The sequence below is a fragment of the Phoxinus phoxinus genome (assembly GCF_949152265.1).
Source record: "Phoxinus phoxinus genome assembly, chromosome: 1".
Lineage (NCBI taxonomy): Eukaryota > Metazoa > Chordata > Actinopteri > Cypriniformes > Leuciscidae > Phoxinus > Phoxinus phoxinus.
In genome coordinates this window covers 14,107,564-14,127,563 of record NC_136876.1, presented here as the reverse complement: position 1 = coordinate 14,127,563, position 20,000 = coordinate 14,107,564, and the positions used below count along the sequence as shown (strand labels likewise).

At 42.2% G+C, this 20,000-nt stretch overlaps 1 protein-coding gene across 1 annotated transcript in view; it reads left to right on the top strand.

The window, feature by feature from the left end:
* The window catches only part of LOC307009927 (uncharacterized protein), a gene marked incomplete at its 3' end in the record, with an annotated part of 130,676 nt that overhangs the window by 74,802 nt on the left and 35,874 nt on the right, over positions 1 to 20,000 (top strand). The window contains exon 8 of the mRNA XM_079634148.1: positions 3,674 to 3,760. Coding sequence (XP_079490274.1) covers positions 3,674 to 3,760 — 87 coding nt within the window. The remainder of the gene's footprint in view (positions 1 to 3,673; positions 3,761 to 20,000) is intronic.

The window sequence follows — 20,000 nt, the reverse complement described above, 5'->3', positions numbered from 1 at the left end:
AGCTCATACCAGCTGAGGCCCTGCGGTGTCAGGAGCAGAACCGGCACCGGAGCGCAGTGACCCGAGCTCATACCAGCTGAGGCCCTGCAGTGTCAGGAGCAGAACCGGCACCGGAGCGCAGTGACCCGAGCTCATACCAGCTGAGGCCCTGCGGTGTCAGGAGCAGAACCGGCACCGGAGCGCTCTCTCACAGCTGATGCTGAAGCTACAGCCAGACCAGCACAGCACGATCTGGCCCAACCAAATTATAAAATAATTACAAAAACTAAATTACATTACCTATTGGAAAGATGCTACTAAATCACAAGAGAAGATGAAACTCTATTTAAACTTGAAAATAGATTACAAACCAGCAGAATACCTGAGCTGTGTGAAAGAGCATAAAGTGAGAAAGACCCTAACCAGATACAGGCTGAGTGACCACGGTCTGGCTGTAGAGAGAGGTGTGTGTGTGTGTGTGTGTGTGTGTGTGTGTGTGTGTGTGTGTGTGTGTGTGTGTGTGTGTGTGTGTGTGTGTGTGTGTGTGAGTGACCACGGTCTGGCTGTAGAGAGAGGTGTGTGTGTGTGTGTGTGTGTGTGTGTGTGTGTGAGTGACCACGGTCTGGCTGTGGAGAGAGGACGGCACAGGCAGAGATGGCAGCCGCGAGAGCAGAGACTGTGTTCACTGTGCTCTCAGAGAGAGGTGGAGACAGAAGAACACTTCCTCATAGACTGTGATCACTATCACAGCATTAGATCGGACTATTTCTCTAGATTCCAACAACTAGAACCAAATTTTATGACATTACCAAATTCAGATAAATTAAATCATATTTTGGGAGAAAACTCTAGCTCAATCACAACAGCAGCAAAGTATGTAACAGCCTGCCACAAACTACGAGAGTCAGCCAGTAGACACAACTAAAGTCTGAATGTTGGTACAAATGTACAAAAGTGTTTTTATTTTTTATTTTTATGTATATATATATGAATGTATTCATACATTTGTTTACGGATTCATTTTATTGATCTGTTCATTGCCAATGTAATGGCTAATGCTTTGGCAATACTGTACAAGTCATGCCAATAAAGCTCATTTGAATTTGAATTTGAGAGCACTTGAGTGAGTGAGTGAGTGAGTGAGTGAGTGAGTGAGTGAGTGAGTGAGTGAGTGAGTGAATGAGTGAGAGAGTGAGAGAGTGAGAGAGAGCACTTGAGTGAGTGAGTGAGTGAGTGAGTTAGCACTTGTGTGTGTGTGTGTGAGTGAGTGAGTGAGTGAGTGAGTGAGTGAGTGAGCACTTGTGTGTGTGTGTGTGTGTGAGTGAGTGAGTGTGTGAGTGAGTGAGTGAGTGCACTTGTGTGAGTGAGTGAGTGAGTGAGTGCACTTGTGTGAGTGAGTGAGTACTTGTGTGAGTGAGTGAGTGAGTGAGTGAGTGAGTGCACTTGTGTGAGTGAGTGAGTGAGTGAGTACTTGTGTGAGTGAGTGAGTGAGTGAGTGAGTGAGTGAGTGAGTGCACTTGTGTGAGTGAGTGAGTGAGAGAGAGCGCAGTTGTGTGTGCGTACGTGCGTGCGTGCGTGAGTGAGTGAGTGAGTGAGTGAGTGAGTGCACTTGTGTGAGTGAGTGAGTGAGAGAGAGCGCAGTTGTGTGTGCGTACGTGCGTGCGTGAGTGAGTGAGTGAGAGTGAGTGAGTGAGAGTGAGTGAGTGAGTGAGTGAGAGTGAGTGAGTGAGAGTGAGTGAGTGAGTGAGTGAGAGTGAGTGAGAGAGCACTTGTGTGTGTGTGTGTGAGAGAGAGAGAGAGAGAGAGAGAGAGAGAGAGAGAGAGAGAGAGAGCACTTGTGTGAGTGAGTGAGTGAGTGAGTGAGTGAGTGAGTGAGTGAGAGAGAGAGAGAGAGAGAGATGCAGTTATACAACCTGAGTTTGTGCAAATGAGATATGGTATCTAAAATGTTACTATGAGTGTAATCCTAAACCTGATCCAATATATAAATATACTGTGTGTGTGTGTGAGTGTGTGTATATATATATATATATTTTTTATTTTTATTTTTTTTATATATATCTCTGCATACGTCTTTTAGAAACAAAAATGTAGCAGTGTAGGAGCACAATACGTGCTTGAGTGCGTGCGTGAGTGAGTGAGTGAGAGAGAGAGTGAGAGAACTATGAGGACATTAGAGGGACTTTTTACACAAAATTTTAAATACTTTACCCTAACTTCATCAAACTAAACAAAAAAAACACAATTTCAACATCTATTAGGAGAAAAAAGAGACTGTATCATACTAGCGGCAAGATACATTGATGCTTGTCACAAAAAGAGAGAGTTGACGACCAATCAGTGATGCGCTCACACACACACACACACACACTGAATTCTAACTTTTCACAGATTTCTGAAATGTTCATAGTGTTCTTCCATTTATTTATTTTACATTTATTTAAAATTAATTATTTTCTGTACTAAATCATTTTCTATGTTCTATTGATGTATTTTTGTCATGCCAATAAAGCTTTCTGAATTTAATTGAATTGAGAGAGAGAGAGAGAGAGAGAGAGAGAGAGAGAGAGAGAGCACTTGAGTGAGTGAGTGAGTGAGAGTGAGTGAGAGAGCACTTGTGTGTGTGAGTGAGTGAGTGAGAGAGAGAGAGAGAGAGCACTTGTGTGTGTGTGAGAGAGAGAGAGAGAGAGAGAGAGCACACTTGTGTGAGTTGTCTAGTTGTTTTTGTACTTGTCTAGTTGTTTTTGATATTTTGAGTGAGTGAGTGAGTGAGAGAGAGAGAGCACTTGAGTGAGTGAGTGAGAGAGAGAGTGAGAGAGCACTTGTGTGAGTGAGTGAGTGAGAGAGAGAGAGAGAGAGAGAGAGAGAGAGAGAGCACTTGTGTGAGTATGTGTGTAAAATATATATATATATAACATTGTTCTAGTTGTTTTTGATATTTTGAATGCCTTTAACAGCAATAATTCTGATAAAAGTGTTTTCATAATGTGTTTTCATAACAATGATTATTCTAAGTGTTTTCATAGCATAATTATTGACATATTAACATGTTTAAAGCTTAATTTTTAATCAGGCACTAATTTGCAGACTACACCATGCTGCAGGCTATGTAGTTGTTTTAATGTTTAAGCAGCAATGGGGCAATGGAGTGTGTCGATAATTAATTTTTAATAGTGGATACAGGTGGTGTTAGTGCTGATCCACATCTCTAGTGTGTTACTTCTCTTCTTCTCTTCTTCCACCTCACCTTTTCTTCTGACGTTTTTCCGTAAAGGAGTGTCATTCTCACTTAATTTACTGTCGCTGAGTGATAGAGATTGCATGCGCAGTGGTGTGTGTGTGTGTGTGTGTAAGACACGTGTGGATTTACATCGGTATTTCAGTTCATTTCTAGTTAAATTAATTTCTACCAAAATCTGAAGAGTGTCTCCCCGAAGGGATATAAGGATTTATAAATTTTGTGAGCCTTGAACTTTAAGGAAAATATTGTCTTTTGCTGTATTTAAGTTCATTTAGGGCTTTAAATAATTCACATTATTTAATTTATATGAGACTGATTAGAGAATATTATTATGAAATAGTTAAATTATGGATGAAAAGGTATATTGCTGATTTGTCAGTTGCTTTAGATAAAAATGTCTAAATGAATAAATGTATATGTAAACGATGATGTTATTTTCTATTTTCTCTCTAGATTCATTCCTCCGTCTTCATCTGTCTCTAGTCTTCTGTCCAAATATGATCATGTTTTCTGCTTTTGTCTTCTGGGGAGTTTCTGAAGGTGAGTGTTTCTGCAAACAAACTCAACATTTTACTTTCTGCAACATTCTGCATTGAAAACTGAAAAAACATGCAATGGTCTTTTTATTATTATTATATATATCCTAATCAATTGTTAATTTACATTTATGCATTTGGCAGACGCTTTTATCCAAAGCGACTTACATTGCATTTCAAGGCACACATTCAGATTCTTATCAGTTCTTGCTTTCCCTGGGAATCGAACCCTTGACTTTGGCGTTGCAAGCGCCAACTCTCTTGAGCTACAGAACAGTGGCGCCACCAGGGGGTGGCCAGGGGTGGCCGTGGCCACCCCTGGCCGACTCCCCAGCTAACAGACTTTTGTTATAAGAACGTTCTCCAAACATTCAGTGTTGGTTCCGGGAATGTTAAAATGTCCAGTTTTCTTGACGTTAGAGGAACGTGTTTTAAAAGGTACACAGAAAAAACTCCAGTGTTATAAATGAACTCTCCTGTGAGTTTGTTTGGTTCAGCCTCAAGAGTGTAAAGTGTTAAAATATGAGTGTTAAATTAACACTCAAGAGTGTAAAAGTTAATGAGATAATTATGTGATTAATTGAGTGATGATTGAGGATTATTGAAGACACCTGATGTTAACAAGCAGAATCACTGAAGGAGAAAATCAATCGAATTTTAAGTCACCATTATGGAGATCAGTGTTTACTTTAGTTGGCCAGTTGACCCTTACATGTTAAACTTTAGATTTTGTTATGCTGTTGTAACTGAGTTATAACAGACAAATGGACAAAAAAAAGGTGATCAAGTGATGGTGGTCGTGTCTTAACATAATAATCATTTGACCTCATTTAGAGCCTAATCTCTGATTTAGATTAATATTATTGATTATAGCATCACAGTGAATCTACATCATAAGATCCATTGTCGATATACATTTATTCAATAGATTTGTTATAAAAAATATTCTGATAAATAAATAAAAAATCTTTCTCTTAGGCTCACACAGACATCAATAATCAGTGTCTGTATCTCAACAATGGTGACAAAAATAATATTCAATTAGGAAATGGAAATTACTAAGACAATTCATAATTTATTCATACAGCAATGCATGATGGGAGCCAATGGATGAGTTTTGATTGGTGGTACCCAGAATGCACATGCTTTATTATTGTCACCATTGTTGAGATTCATATGCTGATTATTGATGTTCAAGTGTGTTTAAACAAATAAACTGGTTCAAAGTCTGTTTTTTTTGTTTTTTTTATCAGAACAACTATTAGTTAACATTATTTTTGATTGTACAGAAAAGCTGAAAACCATATGATGTAGAATTAGAGAGCTGCTTTAATCAACAATGTGACTATAGGTTTAGTGACTCAGGTCAAATGATGAAAATTTTCCATCCAACATCACCTGATTACAATTTCTCTTTGTTTATCCAGCTGTCATAATTCATACAGCAGCCAAACAAAATTTAAAGTTAGCAGTTTAAGGGTCAAGAGCCCAACTAAAGCAAACACTGATCTCCATAATGGTGACTTAACAATTATATTTTCTCCTTTTGGTGATTCTGCTTGTTAACATCAGGTGTCTTCAATAATGCTCATTCATCACTCAATTAATCACTTGATTATCTCATTAACTTTAATACTCTTCAGTGTTAATTTAACACTCATATTTTAACACTTTACACTCTTGAGGCTGGAGCCAAATAAACTCCAATCCATGGAGTCCAAAGTCCATTTAACACTGGAGTTTTTTCTGTGTACCTTTTAAAACACGTTCCTCTAACGTCAAGAAAACTGGACATTTTAACATTCCCGGAACCAACACTGAATGTTTGGAGAACGTTCTTATAACAAAAGTCTGTTAGCTGGGTCCTGGCCACCCCACTGGCCACCCCACTGGCCACCCCACTGGCCAGTATAAATTTTAGTAGCATCAGTTATGCATTTCATCCCTAATGCACAGCCAGGCAGGCAAGCTGATCTAGACTTTCGATCGCACACAGTAGCCCGCCCCTCCCCTCCGTACATGCCGCTGTTGCGCGCTCAGACAGCAACAGCTCAGCGCGTGCCCGTCTGTCAACAATTTTAAAAGAAGTTAAGAAAGAAGACGAAGACTACCGGTAAGTAAATAAGTAAAAAATATTCTTTAGTAAGAGAAGACGGGGAATTATGTGTCGTGACGTGCTTTTTAAGTGCCAAATGGTTACAGTATACTGTTACAACAGCTTTTTGACGCGTCTTTGACATGTTTTGACAAGAGTTACCTAGCTAACGTCGTTAGCTGGTGCATGTATATGTGTAACAGAGTTAAAATAATGCTGTTAAATTCATGCATTAATTGGGAAAACTCGACATTGGCTGTTGCATCACTCGCATTTGTGTGCGTGTTCTCTTTCATAGGTTCACTCAACGCTGCGGATAGCGCAGTGGGATATTCTCTGAATGTGCCGATTGTCTGAAGCCTATAGAATCACGCCAATTCATTGGCTGATGGCGTCCGCGCGACATGGCTCCGCCCCGACGCACTCACGTCGCGTCATCGCATTCGCGCGCGCGCCATCTGCTCCTCAGATTTCTCTACCTTCAGAACGAAGCGGTCACGTTTGCCCTTCGCTCGTGGTTTTTCTGAAAGCTAACAACTATCACTAAAGGATTATTTTCGGCGCTTCTGCGACTGTTTAAGCGGAACTCTGTTTCTCCTTACGGTGAAGCTGCCATGGATTACAGACGCTGTACTCCGCCATGTGCTCGTTACATCGCTAACGACGACCCACACAGTAAGTGCGTTAAATGTTTGGGTTTTTCACATGCGCGTGAGGCTATTATAGGATCTTCTAAATGCAAATTCTGTGAAAATTTGTTGCTCAAAACCCTCAAATCGCGACTCGCGGTCTTTGAGAGAGAATCATTCGTCTCCCCCTGCCGCGCTCCCGAGGCCTCTCGAGGATCCGCGGCTTGGGGTTCGGATGTAGAGCTTGAGGACGTGGAGTTCGAGCAGACGAGCCCCGCTCTTTCTCTCCCTCCCTCCCCTCGGCACGCACGTGGCATGCCAGTCGAATTTTCACATGATTATTTGCGCCCCAGCCCGGGAGCACGCGACGCGGTTTCTTTTGGGCTGGAGGATATACTTTTTACCGAGGCATCCGACTCAGAGGATTTCGGGCCTACTCTCGCCGACGAGGTTATCCCGCCGAGCGGCCAGGAAGCGCGGCCTACTGCGGCCTACGCGGAGCTCGTGGACGTGCTTTCGCGCGCTACGGAGAAGCTCACTATTGATTGGCCCGACGAGCCACGTGAGTCTCAATCTTCTAAACTCGACGAGAGGCTTCTCAGCGGCCCTAATTCTAGGCCGCAACGGAGGAAGCTACCATTTTTCAGTGATCTGCATCATGAGATCTCCAGATCCTGGAAGCAGCCTTTCTCTTCGCGCCTCACTAATGCGGCAGCTGCTGATTTCACCAACCTAGTAGGTTCTGTGGAACAGGGCTATTCCGCCATTCCGGCAATTGAGGAGACTTTAGCCGACCATCTTGCTCCGTCGTCTGCGCCGTCCTGGAAGTCGCGCCCCCTCCTTCCCTCTAAAGCATGTAGGACTACTTCCTCTCTCATTGGAAAATCCTATATGGCGGCTGGGCAGGCAGGCATGACTCTGCACACTATGGCCATTCTCCAGGCCTACCAGGCGGACGTCCTGAAAGAAATGGACGAGGGCGACGGCGTGACCCCTGAAGCGGTCAAGGAGCTTCGTAAGGCTACTGATCTAGCCTTAAGGGCCACCAAGCATACCGCACGTGCTTTAGGTCGCTCTATGGCCGGCTCCGTGGCGGTGGAGCGCCACTTGTGGCTTAATCTCACGGAAATACGGGACAAAGAGAAGGTTTTCCTCTTGGACGCCCCCATCTCTCAGACGGGTTTGTTTGGTGAGGCGGTCAACACAGTGGTTGAGAAGTTCCGCTCCTCCAAATCCCAGTCGGCCGCGTTCAGGCAGTTCATGCCCAGGAGGGCTGGGGAACCTTCTGCTCCACCCCCGGGGCGACCCAGAGAACGTCCCTCTCCTAGACCGGAGTTCTCTTCCAGGAGGAGCGAACAGGGACATCCCCCACCTACCACGGTTTGGGGAGCCCGCGGTCGCCCATTTCCCCGTCAACGGCCTCACAAACGTCTTCAATTAAAGCGGTCCGACAAACCGACCGCTTCGGCGGCCCAGAGCCGTTCCTGACCTTCCGGTCGGAAAAAGGAGAGCTCCTCTGCCTTCTCAGGGTTGGGTCAGACCGCGCAAGCGTTTCTGCCCACCCCCCAGCTCTCCTTTCCTTGCCCTGTCACCTTCGCCACTCAGAGTGTCTCGGAGTGCAGGCCATATTTCACCATATCGACTCAGTCCAGTGCGGGAGGAAGGAGACGTTTTCTGCTTTCTCCCCTCACCCCGCACACTCTCTATAACTGCCAGCCGCACCCTCGGAGGCACTTTTCGTTTTCCTCCGGAGCAGGCGGACCGGGTCACCTTGACCCCAGCATCGATGCCTCCCGTCACGTGCCAGGACGCCAACGGCCTTCCTGCACAGTCAACCTCTTTACCCCAGGAACGTCAACACGGCACCCTCACTCAGGTATGTCGTCTGCACTACAACATTCCTCTTCCTCTATCTCATTTCCTGCCAGAATGGGAGCGCTTACCAGGGGTATCGTCTTGGGTTCTTCGCACAATTCGGTTCGGCTACACTCTTCAGTTTTGCCGCAATCCCCCCTGTTTCAACGGGGTCTTTCTGACTGTAGTAGACAGCGCCACTCAGGCTTCTGTACTGCAGCAGGAAATCTCTTCCCTCCTTCTCAAAGGGGCAATAGAGGAGATCCCTCCAGGGCAATCCGAGAGGGGCTTTTACAGCCGTTATTTCCTGGTCCCGAAGAAGGGCGGCGGTTTGCGTCCCATACTGGACCTCCGCCGACTGAACTTCGCCCTTTACAAAGGGAAATTCAAGATGTTGACGCTGAAAGCTATCATATCTCAGATTCGGCCAGGGGATTGGTTCGTGACGATAGACCTAAAGGATGCCTATTTTCACATCCAGGTTGTTCGGCGACACAGGCAGTTCCTCAGGTTCGCCGTTGGAGAAAGGGCGTTCCAGTACAAGGTCCTTCCCTTCGGCCTCTCCTTGGCCCCGAGGACATTCACAAAGTGCATAGATGCAGCTCTGGCCCCATTGCGGCTCCAGGGCATCCGTGTTCTAAATTACCTGGACGATTGGCTTATTTTAGCCCAGTCCAGGGAACTAGTGGCCCACCACAGAGACATTGTTCTGAGTCACATCCAGTCTCTCGGGTTGAGGTTGAACTCGGAGAAGAGTGTTCTTGCTCCGGCTCAAAGCACCGTTTTCTTGGGGGTGAACATGGATTCCGTTCTCATGCAGGCCCGCTTGGCCCCTGCACGGATTTCCAGCCTGACGACATGCTTGGCTCGTTTTTCACTAGGCCATCATGTGTCAGTGGGCACCTGCCGCAGGATGCTGGGTCTTATGGCCGCGGCCTCCTCTGTACTACCGCTGGGCCTACTCCACATGAGACCCTTCATGTGGTGGGTGAAGCTCTCAGGGGTTCGACCCTCCGGGTCAACCCTTCGCCTACTGAAGGTATCGCACAGTTGTTTTCGAGCCCTGTCAGTATGGCGGGACCCTCTTTTTCTTCGGAAAGGGGTCAGCATGGGTGCGGTATTTCGTCGCCAGATGGTTACGACGGATGCCTCTCTCACCGGCTGGGGAGCAGTTTTCGAGGGCAGACCAGCGTGTGGGGTCTGGACTGGAGAGGCTCTCTCTTGGCACATAAACTGCCTGGAGTTAAGAGCCGTTTTCCTGGCTCTGCAGCAATTCCTCCCTCTCCTGGAGGGGCACCATGTCATTGTCAGAACAGACAACATGGCAGTGGTGTCACATGTGAACCGGCAGGGGGGGTCTCGGTCGCGCACCCTAGACAGGCATGCGCGTCACCTTCTCCTGTGGTCTCAGAGCAAGTTCCTTTCTCTAAGAGCGGTTCATGTCCCAAGGGTTCTGAACCTCGCAGCAGATTTTCTGTCGAGACAGAAACTCAGATCGGGGGAATGGATGTTGAACCGCCAGACGGTGGCCCTGATCTGGGAGGTTTTCGGGGAGGCGGAGGTGGACCTCTTTGCATCTCAAGAGTCGTCCCAATGCCCGCTTTGGTTCTCCCTGAGTCCCCCGGCCCCATTGGGGATAGATGCGTTCGCTCACCCTTGGCCAACGCAGAAACTCTATGCCTTCCCGCCCATCAAACTGATCCAGGCGGTCTTGGCCAGAGTGAGAGAGAGCGGAGTCCGCCTCCTCTTAGTGGCTCCGTTCTGGCCATCTCAGCCATGGTTTTCGGAGCTAATTCCTCTACTGGAATCTTCCCCCTGGAGGATCCCAGTCAGAGAAGATCTGCTGTCACAGCTGCAGGGCAAGATATGGCATCCTCGCCCAGACATATGGAAGCTATATGTTTGGCCGATCAAAGGCCGTTAACATTAAGCTCTGGTCTCCCAACTGACGTTCAGGAGACCATTGCGAGTGCCAGAGCCCCTTCTACAAGGCGACTGTATTCTTCCAAGTGGAAGGTTTTTAAGAATTGGTGCTTAGCGCATGATAGGAACCCAGTTAACTGCCCTGTTGGTTCAGTACTGGAATTCCTGCAGGAGAAGTTTGCTGCTGGGGCGGCTGCTACCACTCTCAGAGTTTATGTCGCAGCTATTGCAGCACATAGAGATTCCCCTGGGTAAATTAAGATTAGTTTCTGCCTTTATGCGTGGGGTGAAGCGCCTGAAACCGGCTCGCTCCCCTAGAGTTCCCTCATGGGACCTTTCTGTTGTCCTAGAGGGTTTGACGATGGCCCCCTTTGAGCCCTTAGAGTCAGCTCCGGATAGGATCCTGACTCTCAAGGTTTCTCTTTTGCTAGCGTTGTCCTCATTAAAGCGGATGGGAGACTTGCAAGCCCTGTCTGTTAGCGAGTCTTGCCTGGACTTTGCCCCTGGCCTGGTCAAAGTTTCCTTGAGGCCGAGACCAGGGTATGTCCCCAAGGTTCTCTCCACAACTTTTCGCTCACAGGTAGTTAACCTTAACGCTTTCCACCCTCCTCCATTTTCTTCTGAGGAAGATAGGAAGCTTAACTTGCTCTGCCCAGTTCGTTCTCTCAAGATCTATGTAGACCGCTCAGGCGGTTGGAGGAAATCTAACCAGCTTTTGGTTTGCTTTGGTGCTAGCCGCCGTGGGCTTGCTGCATCGAAGCAGAGGATTTCCCACTGGGTTACAGAGGCTATCTCGTTGGCTTACGGGGTGCGTGGCTTACCTTCACCCCTCAGCATTAGAGCTCATTCCACCAGAAGTGTGGCATCTTCTCAAGCGCTTTTTAGAGGAGCACTCTTGGAGGACATTTGTGTTGCGGCAGGTTGGTCCTCTCCGCACACTTTTGTACGATTCTATAGTTTAGATCTTGACATGACCCCGGGTTCCCAGGTTCTTTCTGTTTGAACTCTTCTTGGTCGTTGTCTCTTTTGTTTACCAGTCATAAAGCGTTCTAGCTTGGCGAGTTTGGTAGTCCGTTCCCACTGCGCTATCCGCAGCGTTGAGTGAACCTATGAAAGAGAACGTCTCTGGTTACTTACGTAACCTATGTTCTCTGAATAGGGAACGAGACGCTGCGTTAGCGGCCAAGCTACTCACGCTGCTGACAGTTTTCTTTTCGGCAGAGAAATCTGAGGAGCAGATGGCGCGCGCGCGAATGTGATGACGCGACGTGAGTGCGTCGGGGCGGAGCCATGTCGCGCGGACGCCATCAGCCAATGAATTGGCGTGATTCTATAGGCTTCAGACAATCGGCACATTCAGAGAATATCCCACTGCGCTATCCGCAGCGTCTCGTTCCCTATTCAGAGAACATAGGTTACGTAAGTAACCAGAGACGATATTGCGGGCGGAGCTACGTCACCACCAGCAGAGTCTCACATCTCTCGCTGCTGGTAAGTCGCATCAATGAGAGCTGCGTCATAAAAACAGAGTTTAGATTGTTTTCAAGTGCAAGGTTGGACTTTATAAACTACACACAAGTTTACTTCATGTGTCTGTTAGTTCCTAGTTCTGTCAGTCGTGTCATATGTGTTATTTGCAATGATGAGATGGAGTGTGTATGTATTATTATTAACCTGCTTGTGAACTCTGTTTATTTCATTTAAGAAATTCATGCAATGTGATGCACTGTCCGTTAAATATAACACAATAAACCAAAGTTTCAGGCCGGTTTACCCATACGGAAATGTAATATATGTACATAGCCTAGGTATATGAAATATACATATATGAAATATATCCACATATATAAAATATAGGCCTATATACCCATATATATGCCCATATATAAAACCTATTAGAAAATGGAACAATTGACATATAAAACCAGCCCATATATTTTATGTATGTATAATAGTGTTTTTTTACATACATGTCACATATATAATTGTCAGTTTTTAAATATAATTTGTGTAGTATTTGTTTTGTTTTTATGAGCTGGTCAAGAAGAGGTAAAATAATAATAAATAATACATTTTATTTATAAAAGATTCGAAAATGAGATTGAATGTGAAATTGAAATTGAAATGAAATGTGGATATGTAGACTTGATCTGTAGACTTGAAATAAATAGTAAATAGTTTGGCATATATAAATTAAACCTAAAGGGACCATATAAAGACCATATATGGTCAAAACATACAGTATTATATAAATAATAATCATATACATCATATTAATATATGTCAATATACTCATTTATTATGTCAAATTTATATATGTTAAAAACCTATATCAACATATATGTAGAGATATGTATATATGTTATAGCAATATATTGTCTTATATTTAACATATATGACGGCGTCACTAGCGATATAGGGATATGTCATATATTACATTTCCGTATGGTTTACTACAACAGTAGAATAAAATTCTGAAATTATGGTTTATAGTTTTAGTGTGCCACCCAAATATTTTAAGTGGCCCCATCTGGCCACCCCTATGACAAATTTCTGGAGGCGCCACTGCTACAGAAAGCATGTTGTTAACATGTATTTATTATTTCAAGGAGCTCATTGTTTCTGCTTTAAATTAATACATTGTTTAAACTAATAAATTGTTAGCTAACTGTGTGATTTGTATATGTACATTTCTGAAATACATAACTTAGACACAGTTACCTCTGATAACAATCACTCTAAATTGTAATGTAGAGTAGACAAGCATTTTCTATAAAGCTGCTTTTGAAACTATGTATTGTGAAAAGCGCTATACAAATAAATGTGAATTGAGTTGTTTCTAACGATTATAATCAATACATCTCAAAATGACAGTACACCATTTTCTTTTTTTATAGTTTTTTTTTTTCAAATTGCGCACTTACTTGAGACTCACTCAGTGAAACCATTCACTCATGTACCGGATCTTCAGATCAAGTCTGCAAACCTGCAAGCACATTATCTGCTTTAAAATCAGTTTGCAATTGAAAAACAAACTTTTAACAAAACTCTAAACACAGTTCTCTACATTACACACATGACTCAAAACTAACAGCTCGTGTTTCATTTAGAAAACAACTGCCATTTAAATGCAATAATAATTTCCCGATTACCTATGATCATGTGTGAAAAACAGTTTTTTCATCCTTGCATTTCGGTTTATTTTGTAAATATGTGCCGGTAAGTCGTCACCTTTATTTCTATAGTGCTTTATACAATACAGATTGTTTCGCAGCAGCTTCACAATAGTAACAAATTCAAATTCTTCTGAAAAGCAGCTCTAACAAGCCAACAGTACGGTGGCCCAGTAGTGCACACACCACAACGAAATTTAAAAGGCAAACATAAGTTCACAACACAACGAAAATAAGCCGCAACACAACGGAAATGCTCCCGACCACTAGAGGGCTCTCGGAGCGCGGTAAAGTTAGTTTTCCTGGCCATTGTTCTATAGAGTCGGCAGTCTAAAGATATCAATACCACGATTCGTTTTAACAGTATGTAACCATTGTATATCGACATAAAATATTAGAGGTCGACCGATAGAGGATTTTAGGTTTGACCGTACGTGCCGATAACGATTAATCAACCGATATTTTTAAAATGGATACTGGATTACAAAAAAACCATAACACTCCAAGTAAAACAGTGCTGAACTGAAATGTGCTAAATGAAATAAATATATAAATATGAATATATTAAAATTAGAAGTTCTACAGAATTAATTCTACAGAAAATAATTTAAACATTAAAATATTACAGGTTTCTTTAGCTATAACCTACAACATACGTACATTTCATAGGTAACACTTTGCAAGTCCCATTTGTTAACAAGGATGCATTAGCTAGCTTTTATGAACTATGCGTTATGCAATATCAGGGGCGATTCTAGGATTTACATTTTAGGGGGGCTCAGCCCCCAATGAGGGTATATTTAAAAAAAAAATTAATAATAACACTTTAGTTTAGAGTCTAATGCTTACTATTACCTAGTTTCATTAACATGCATATGGCAGGGTTTTATAATCACTGAGGTCCCGAATGTGAGGTAGGCTATAGCCTGGTCCTACCAGACTACATTTCATTTGTACAGAGAGTCTGGCCGCTCTCCATTGACAAGCGTTAACTTGCTTGAAGGCGGGTCCTCTGTTGAAGTTTAAAACTGGATCTGCCCAGAGTCACTCTGGATCTGCCATAACCAATCGCTAACGTTTGGTCGTGACGTATGACGACTCAAACTAGCGCACGACCTCAACGTCATCGTTCTCATTCACTCCCTCTCTTCGCCGATTGGACCGGTAAAAAATGTATTTGAGAAAACCCAAGAATACACCACAATCTCAGACGTAGTTCTGAAGGAAAATTGAGCGGAAGTACGTAGGAGGGCGGAGCCAGGCTAGGCTAGTTAGGGGGGTTCGGGGGGAATTTTTATTTCTCTGATCTACATATGTGCATTTTAAGATGTTTTGAAGGCCAAAAAAATGGATAACAATAGGTTTAAAACATGTCAGTGGGCAGCTGATTATTTTTGACTGTAAAAAAATAGGTCCTTACATGCGCTTCGTGAGGCACACACGCACACTAGCCATAGACAGTATATGACACTAGCACACACACGCAAGGTCTCTCGCTCCCTTTCTCTGCTGTGCGCGCGCTACACATGTGCGCTCTTGCTTGCTCGATCTAGATTCCGGGAGATTTTTTGACTAATTTGCGGGCAATTCTGAAATTATCGTACATTATGGGATTTTTTTCATTATTGATCGTACATCGTACAGAGGTCAAAAATTATCGTACAAATACGATAATTATCGTACGTCTGGCAACACTGGTAGTAAAAGTATTCGAGAGAGTTTCACATGTAATAAGTAGCTATTTCATATGCAAGCATGTCAGCCAATCACAGCAGTGGCCGGTTACACCGAAGTCTCACACAGACACGCCCCTTCAAACAGAGCGTTCAAATCAGAGGCTAAAATTAGGCTAGGAAAAATGCCTTTTATTTCTAAATTATGACTATTTTTGATCTAAAAAACATACTAACATTATAAGGGCAACCCAGGAAACATTATAAAATAATAAAATAACCCCATGTCATGGGACCTTTAACGGAGAGAACAACTGCTTTAAATGGATAGTTCACTTTAAAATTAAAATTCTGTCATCATTTACTCACCCTCAAGTTGTTTCAAACCTGTATTAATTAATTTATTCTGCTGAACACAAAGAAAGATATTTTGAAGAATGTCAGTAACCAAACAGTAGTCTGTACCCATTGACTTCCATAGTATTATTTTTTCCTACTATGGAAGTCAATGGATACAGACTACTGTTTGGTTACTGACATTCTTCAAAATATCTTTCTTTGTGTTCAGCAGAAGAAATTAATTAATACAGATTTGAAACAACTTGAGGGTGAGTAAATGATGACAGAATTTTAATTTTAAAGTGAACTATCCCTTTAAGGCGTTTCACATTGAGTAGTTTCACTTGAACAGGTCTTATGAGTTTGCGTCAAATGTTTTGTAAATGTTGTTGAAATAATACTTTGAATTTTTTTTTCATATTTTGTACACACAGCTCTTAATAAAACAATAAATAAATAATAAAAACAATTTAATTTCTAAAAGACAGGTCTGTAATCATCGATGAATTTCATGTCATTTTGGGAGAAAATACATCAGGCTGTTCCATTGTCGCACAATGTTGCCATATGGCAACGCACCCAAAAGTATTCCCCCCCCCTCCAAAAAAAATTATAAAAATAAATAAATAATTGAAAAATGTAAATTTGAGTCTATTTTATATCTAAAAAAAACCTGTAACATTTTTTTCCATGATTGCATAATAATGCGTGCAGTAGAGGGTTAAGAGACAGAACGAATGTTATCACCCCAACAAGAAACGTCTTACCCAACGTTGAAATCAGTCAAGCGCTCTGAACAGTAACACTATAATTGTTTGGTTTCGTTTTGATCCTGAAGCCCCGCATTAACCGGGTTGCATATGCCTGAAAAATGCTGAAATCACATCCACCTTATAAATTAATGACTAGTAAATGATAGGTATCGCGTGTTTAGAGTAAAGACTTACAAGAGGAAATCAGCATTTCAGGAACACACAAAACAGGCGTAGAGCCTCAAACCCCTCGCAGGATAGTAGCGGAAGGAGAACCCTGTGCTGATCGGAAGTGACGCGTCTCGACAGGAAAGAAAACAGGCTTTTTATAGGGAGTAAAGGCTCTTTCAATTAACACAGATTCAATCAAACCAAAACATGGGAGAAGAGCATCCAGTCACATACTGTATATACAGTGTATTTGTGCACATACATGTGTGTGTGACAAACTCCTGTAACTCCACTACACACTGAACAAGCAAAAGACACAAGATAGTGTTTTACATTTTACACATCTGTGTGTATGTGGCTAATCTTTTGTTGTATGTGTGTAGAGTTACTACGCAAAAATTAATTTATTGGAAGAGTTAAAATAGTTATGAATTAACTTGCTTTTGCAAGAGATGTCTGATATTTAGCATGTTGTGATTTTCTCCTTCACTGATTCTGCTTGTGAACATCAGGTGTCTTCAATAATGCTCAATCATCACTCAATTAATCACTTAATTATCTCATTAACTTTAACACTCTTCAGTGTTCATTTAACACTCGTATATTAACACTCTTGAGTGTGGAGCCAAATAAACTCCCAGGAGTCTTCATTTAACACTGGAGTTTTTGCTGTGTTTTAAGAAATGGAGCCATAGTTTCAGAAATTGTGTGTAAGCAATAAAATAAAATAAATCCTCAAAAGTGTTACAGCAGTGACTGAAGCAGAATGTGTTTCACTGTTTGCGTGAGTGTTGTGTGTGTCCTCATGTTGACAATCACACTCCCCTGAGATCTTTCAGCTGTATTTATGTTTGTTAATACATTGGCAAGAACATGTTTGTTAAACTTTTGAAAAGATTTCTGCATTGGTGTATATAACATAAAATAAAAAGTCACAATTCTAGACAAGCACAATCTGATGAAACTAAAACACACAAACAGATCTCAGACTTGTATTGAAGACACAAGATTGACAGGATTAGGCTGTAAAAAGCCAAAAGCTCTTTAAATAAAGGCAAACAAAGCTAAATACTGAGGAGGACTTATACTTTCTGAACCTGGACTTTACACCATAAAGGCACACAAAGCCTGGTTACTGCAAATGTGTTCTTCTCAGAAAAGATCGGTTAGTGTAAACCCCGACTCAATCACAAAAGATTTCACAGGACACATTACAAAGATGCACAAATCTAGAAATGGCTTCAACACTATTCCTTCAGACCTGGGGCCTGATGCATAAACATTGCTTATTTTTAATTTTTTATAAATCCCACATGTGTGTGGAAAATTTAACACAATTCGATGCCCATTTTGTTCTAACGCAATTTTCCATTCACATATAGGGATTTATAAAAAAGAAATGGGGCGGCAGTGGCTCAGTGGTTCATGTAGGTTGTCTACAAACCGGAAGGTTGGTGGTTCAATCCCCAGTTTTACCTGACCAAGTGTCGAGGTGTCCATGAGCAAGACACCTAACCTCAGCTGCTCCCGACGAGCTGGATGGCGCCTTGCATGTCTGACACCGCCGTCGGTATGAATGGGTGAATGTGAGGCAAAATGTAAAGTGCTTTGGTGGCCATTAGGTCTGTGAAAGCGTGCGCACCGTTCGGACACTGAGTCTTGACCGTTCGGACACTGAGTCTAAACCGTTCGGACACTGAGTCTAGACTGTGCGCACACACTCTTTTACTGGAAAACAGAATCACACTAAACTTTAGGCTAAATTGGATCAATTTGATTTATTTAAAACAATTAAAAATACTATTTGGCCAGTGGAAAAAAAATTTGCATAACTTTTCTCTAAAAACGTATATTGATATATTTATTCTAAAACAAGGCAAGGACACTGAACGATGTTTAGTGATGTACTGTGACGGCACATTGTCCGTATCTCATATTTTACTAATGTCTAGTGTTAAACATGGTATCACATGGATGGAAATGATATGCAGATGACCTTATGCATAGTATTTTGGGGAGGAGATGAATGTGCGCGCAATCTTCCGCTGACTGGGTTTTAAAAAGGGAATTTTGCATAGTCTGGCGTAATCTAGCTTGTGTACGCACACTTTTAGGATGAAATCTACTGAAAGTTTTATACACGAGACTTCTGGATGTTCAGTCACGGAAAAAAAAAAAACAGGCATGTGTCACGTTTGCCCAAAACCACCTGGATGGTCAGCAACACTTCTGAGAAAATGTTCTGTCAACCGCTGAGACAAAGGTTGAACTTTCCAGCAAATGTACAACACTGTGTTTAGAGGAAATCTGGCAAAAACTCTCAAAACCTCGTCCCAACTGTGAAACATGGTGGAGGAGCGTCATGGTTTAGTGCTGGTTTGCTGTCTCATGGTCTGGACCCCTTCAGTCATAGAAGGATCAATTAATTTAAAGGTGTATCAAGACATTTTACAGGAGAATTTCAGCACATTAGTTCATGACTTAAAGCTACACTGTGTGATTTTTACCCCCATCTAGTGGTGAAAAGGTATATGACCATCCAGTGAATATTACTTTCTGTTCCTCTCAATTCCGATTTCGTTTTAACTCCTACGGTGGCCAATGTAGTCCAAGATTAACATGGCTTCCAGTTCGACCTCGTCCATGAGTATTCCTTCAAGTGATGAGGTTACTTTAGAAAACTATTATAATTTGCAGTAATTTAATTTGTCAGTTAACATATAGGTTATGACATCTATGTAAAATGAATAATAGTTTTATGTTACACAGTGTAGCTTTAAGCTTTATTGAGGTTTGGTGATGCAACGAGACAATGAACAAATCATGGAAGTAAATCCACTGAAGAATGGCTGGAAAAGACACTGACCCTAACCTGACTGAGATGGTGTGGCACATCTTAAAGAGGCCTGTGGTTTCAAGACCACCCAGAAATACTGATAGACTGAAGCACATCTGTCGGGAGGGAGGGATGGTCTAAAATGTGTTTCTGCTACAGAAGATCTACACGTTACTACACTCAAGGGTTCACTTACTTTCTCCACCCTGCACTGTGAATGATTTCTCTGTGTGCTCGATACGCATGTGAAAAGTCCTCACTGTGTTAGTTTAGTCAGATTGTGTTAGTCTGTAATTGTGAGTTAGATTACAGTTTTTTACAATCGCTATGACAGTTTTTTTCAATACATTTAACAATTTTCCTAAACTCTTAACGCACCAACACACCTAAAACACACAATTGGCAAAACGGTAAAATTCATGCTCAAAATCACACATTATAAACTAAACTCCAAAGCTAATTTTCAAAATACAATGATACACTAACACAATACACTATGTCTAACAAAACACTGCAAACATGTTTCAAAATCAAATAATTATTCAAAACACTAACACATGTTCTCTTCCAACAGGAACATTTAGTCAATCATAACACAATGACAAAAAAACACTAACATCAGCTGAAATTACAGAAACTGCATTATGCTATGCGTCAGGTCTGCCCTTACACAATAGACAGTATATTGTATTGATCATAGATTGTGTTTTGCACTGTAGTTTCTTTTGAAGCCTCTCTACATGTTTGTTTTGTTGGGTTTAGTAAATGCATGCATTTTGTTTCTTTTGCTGCAGAAATT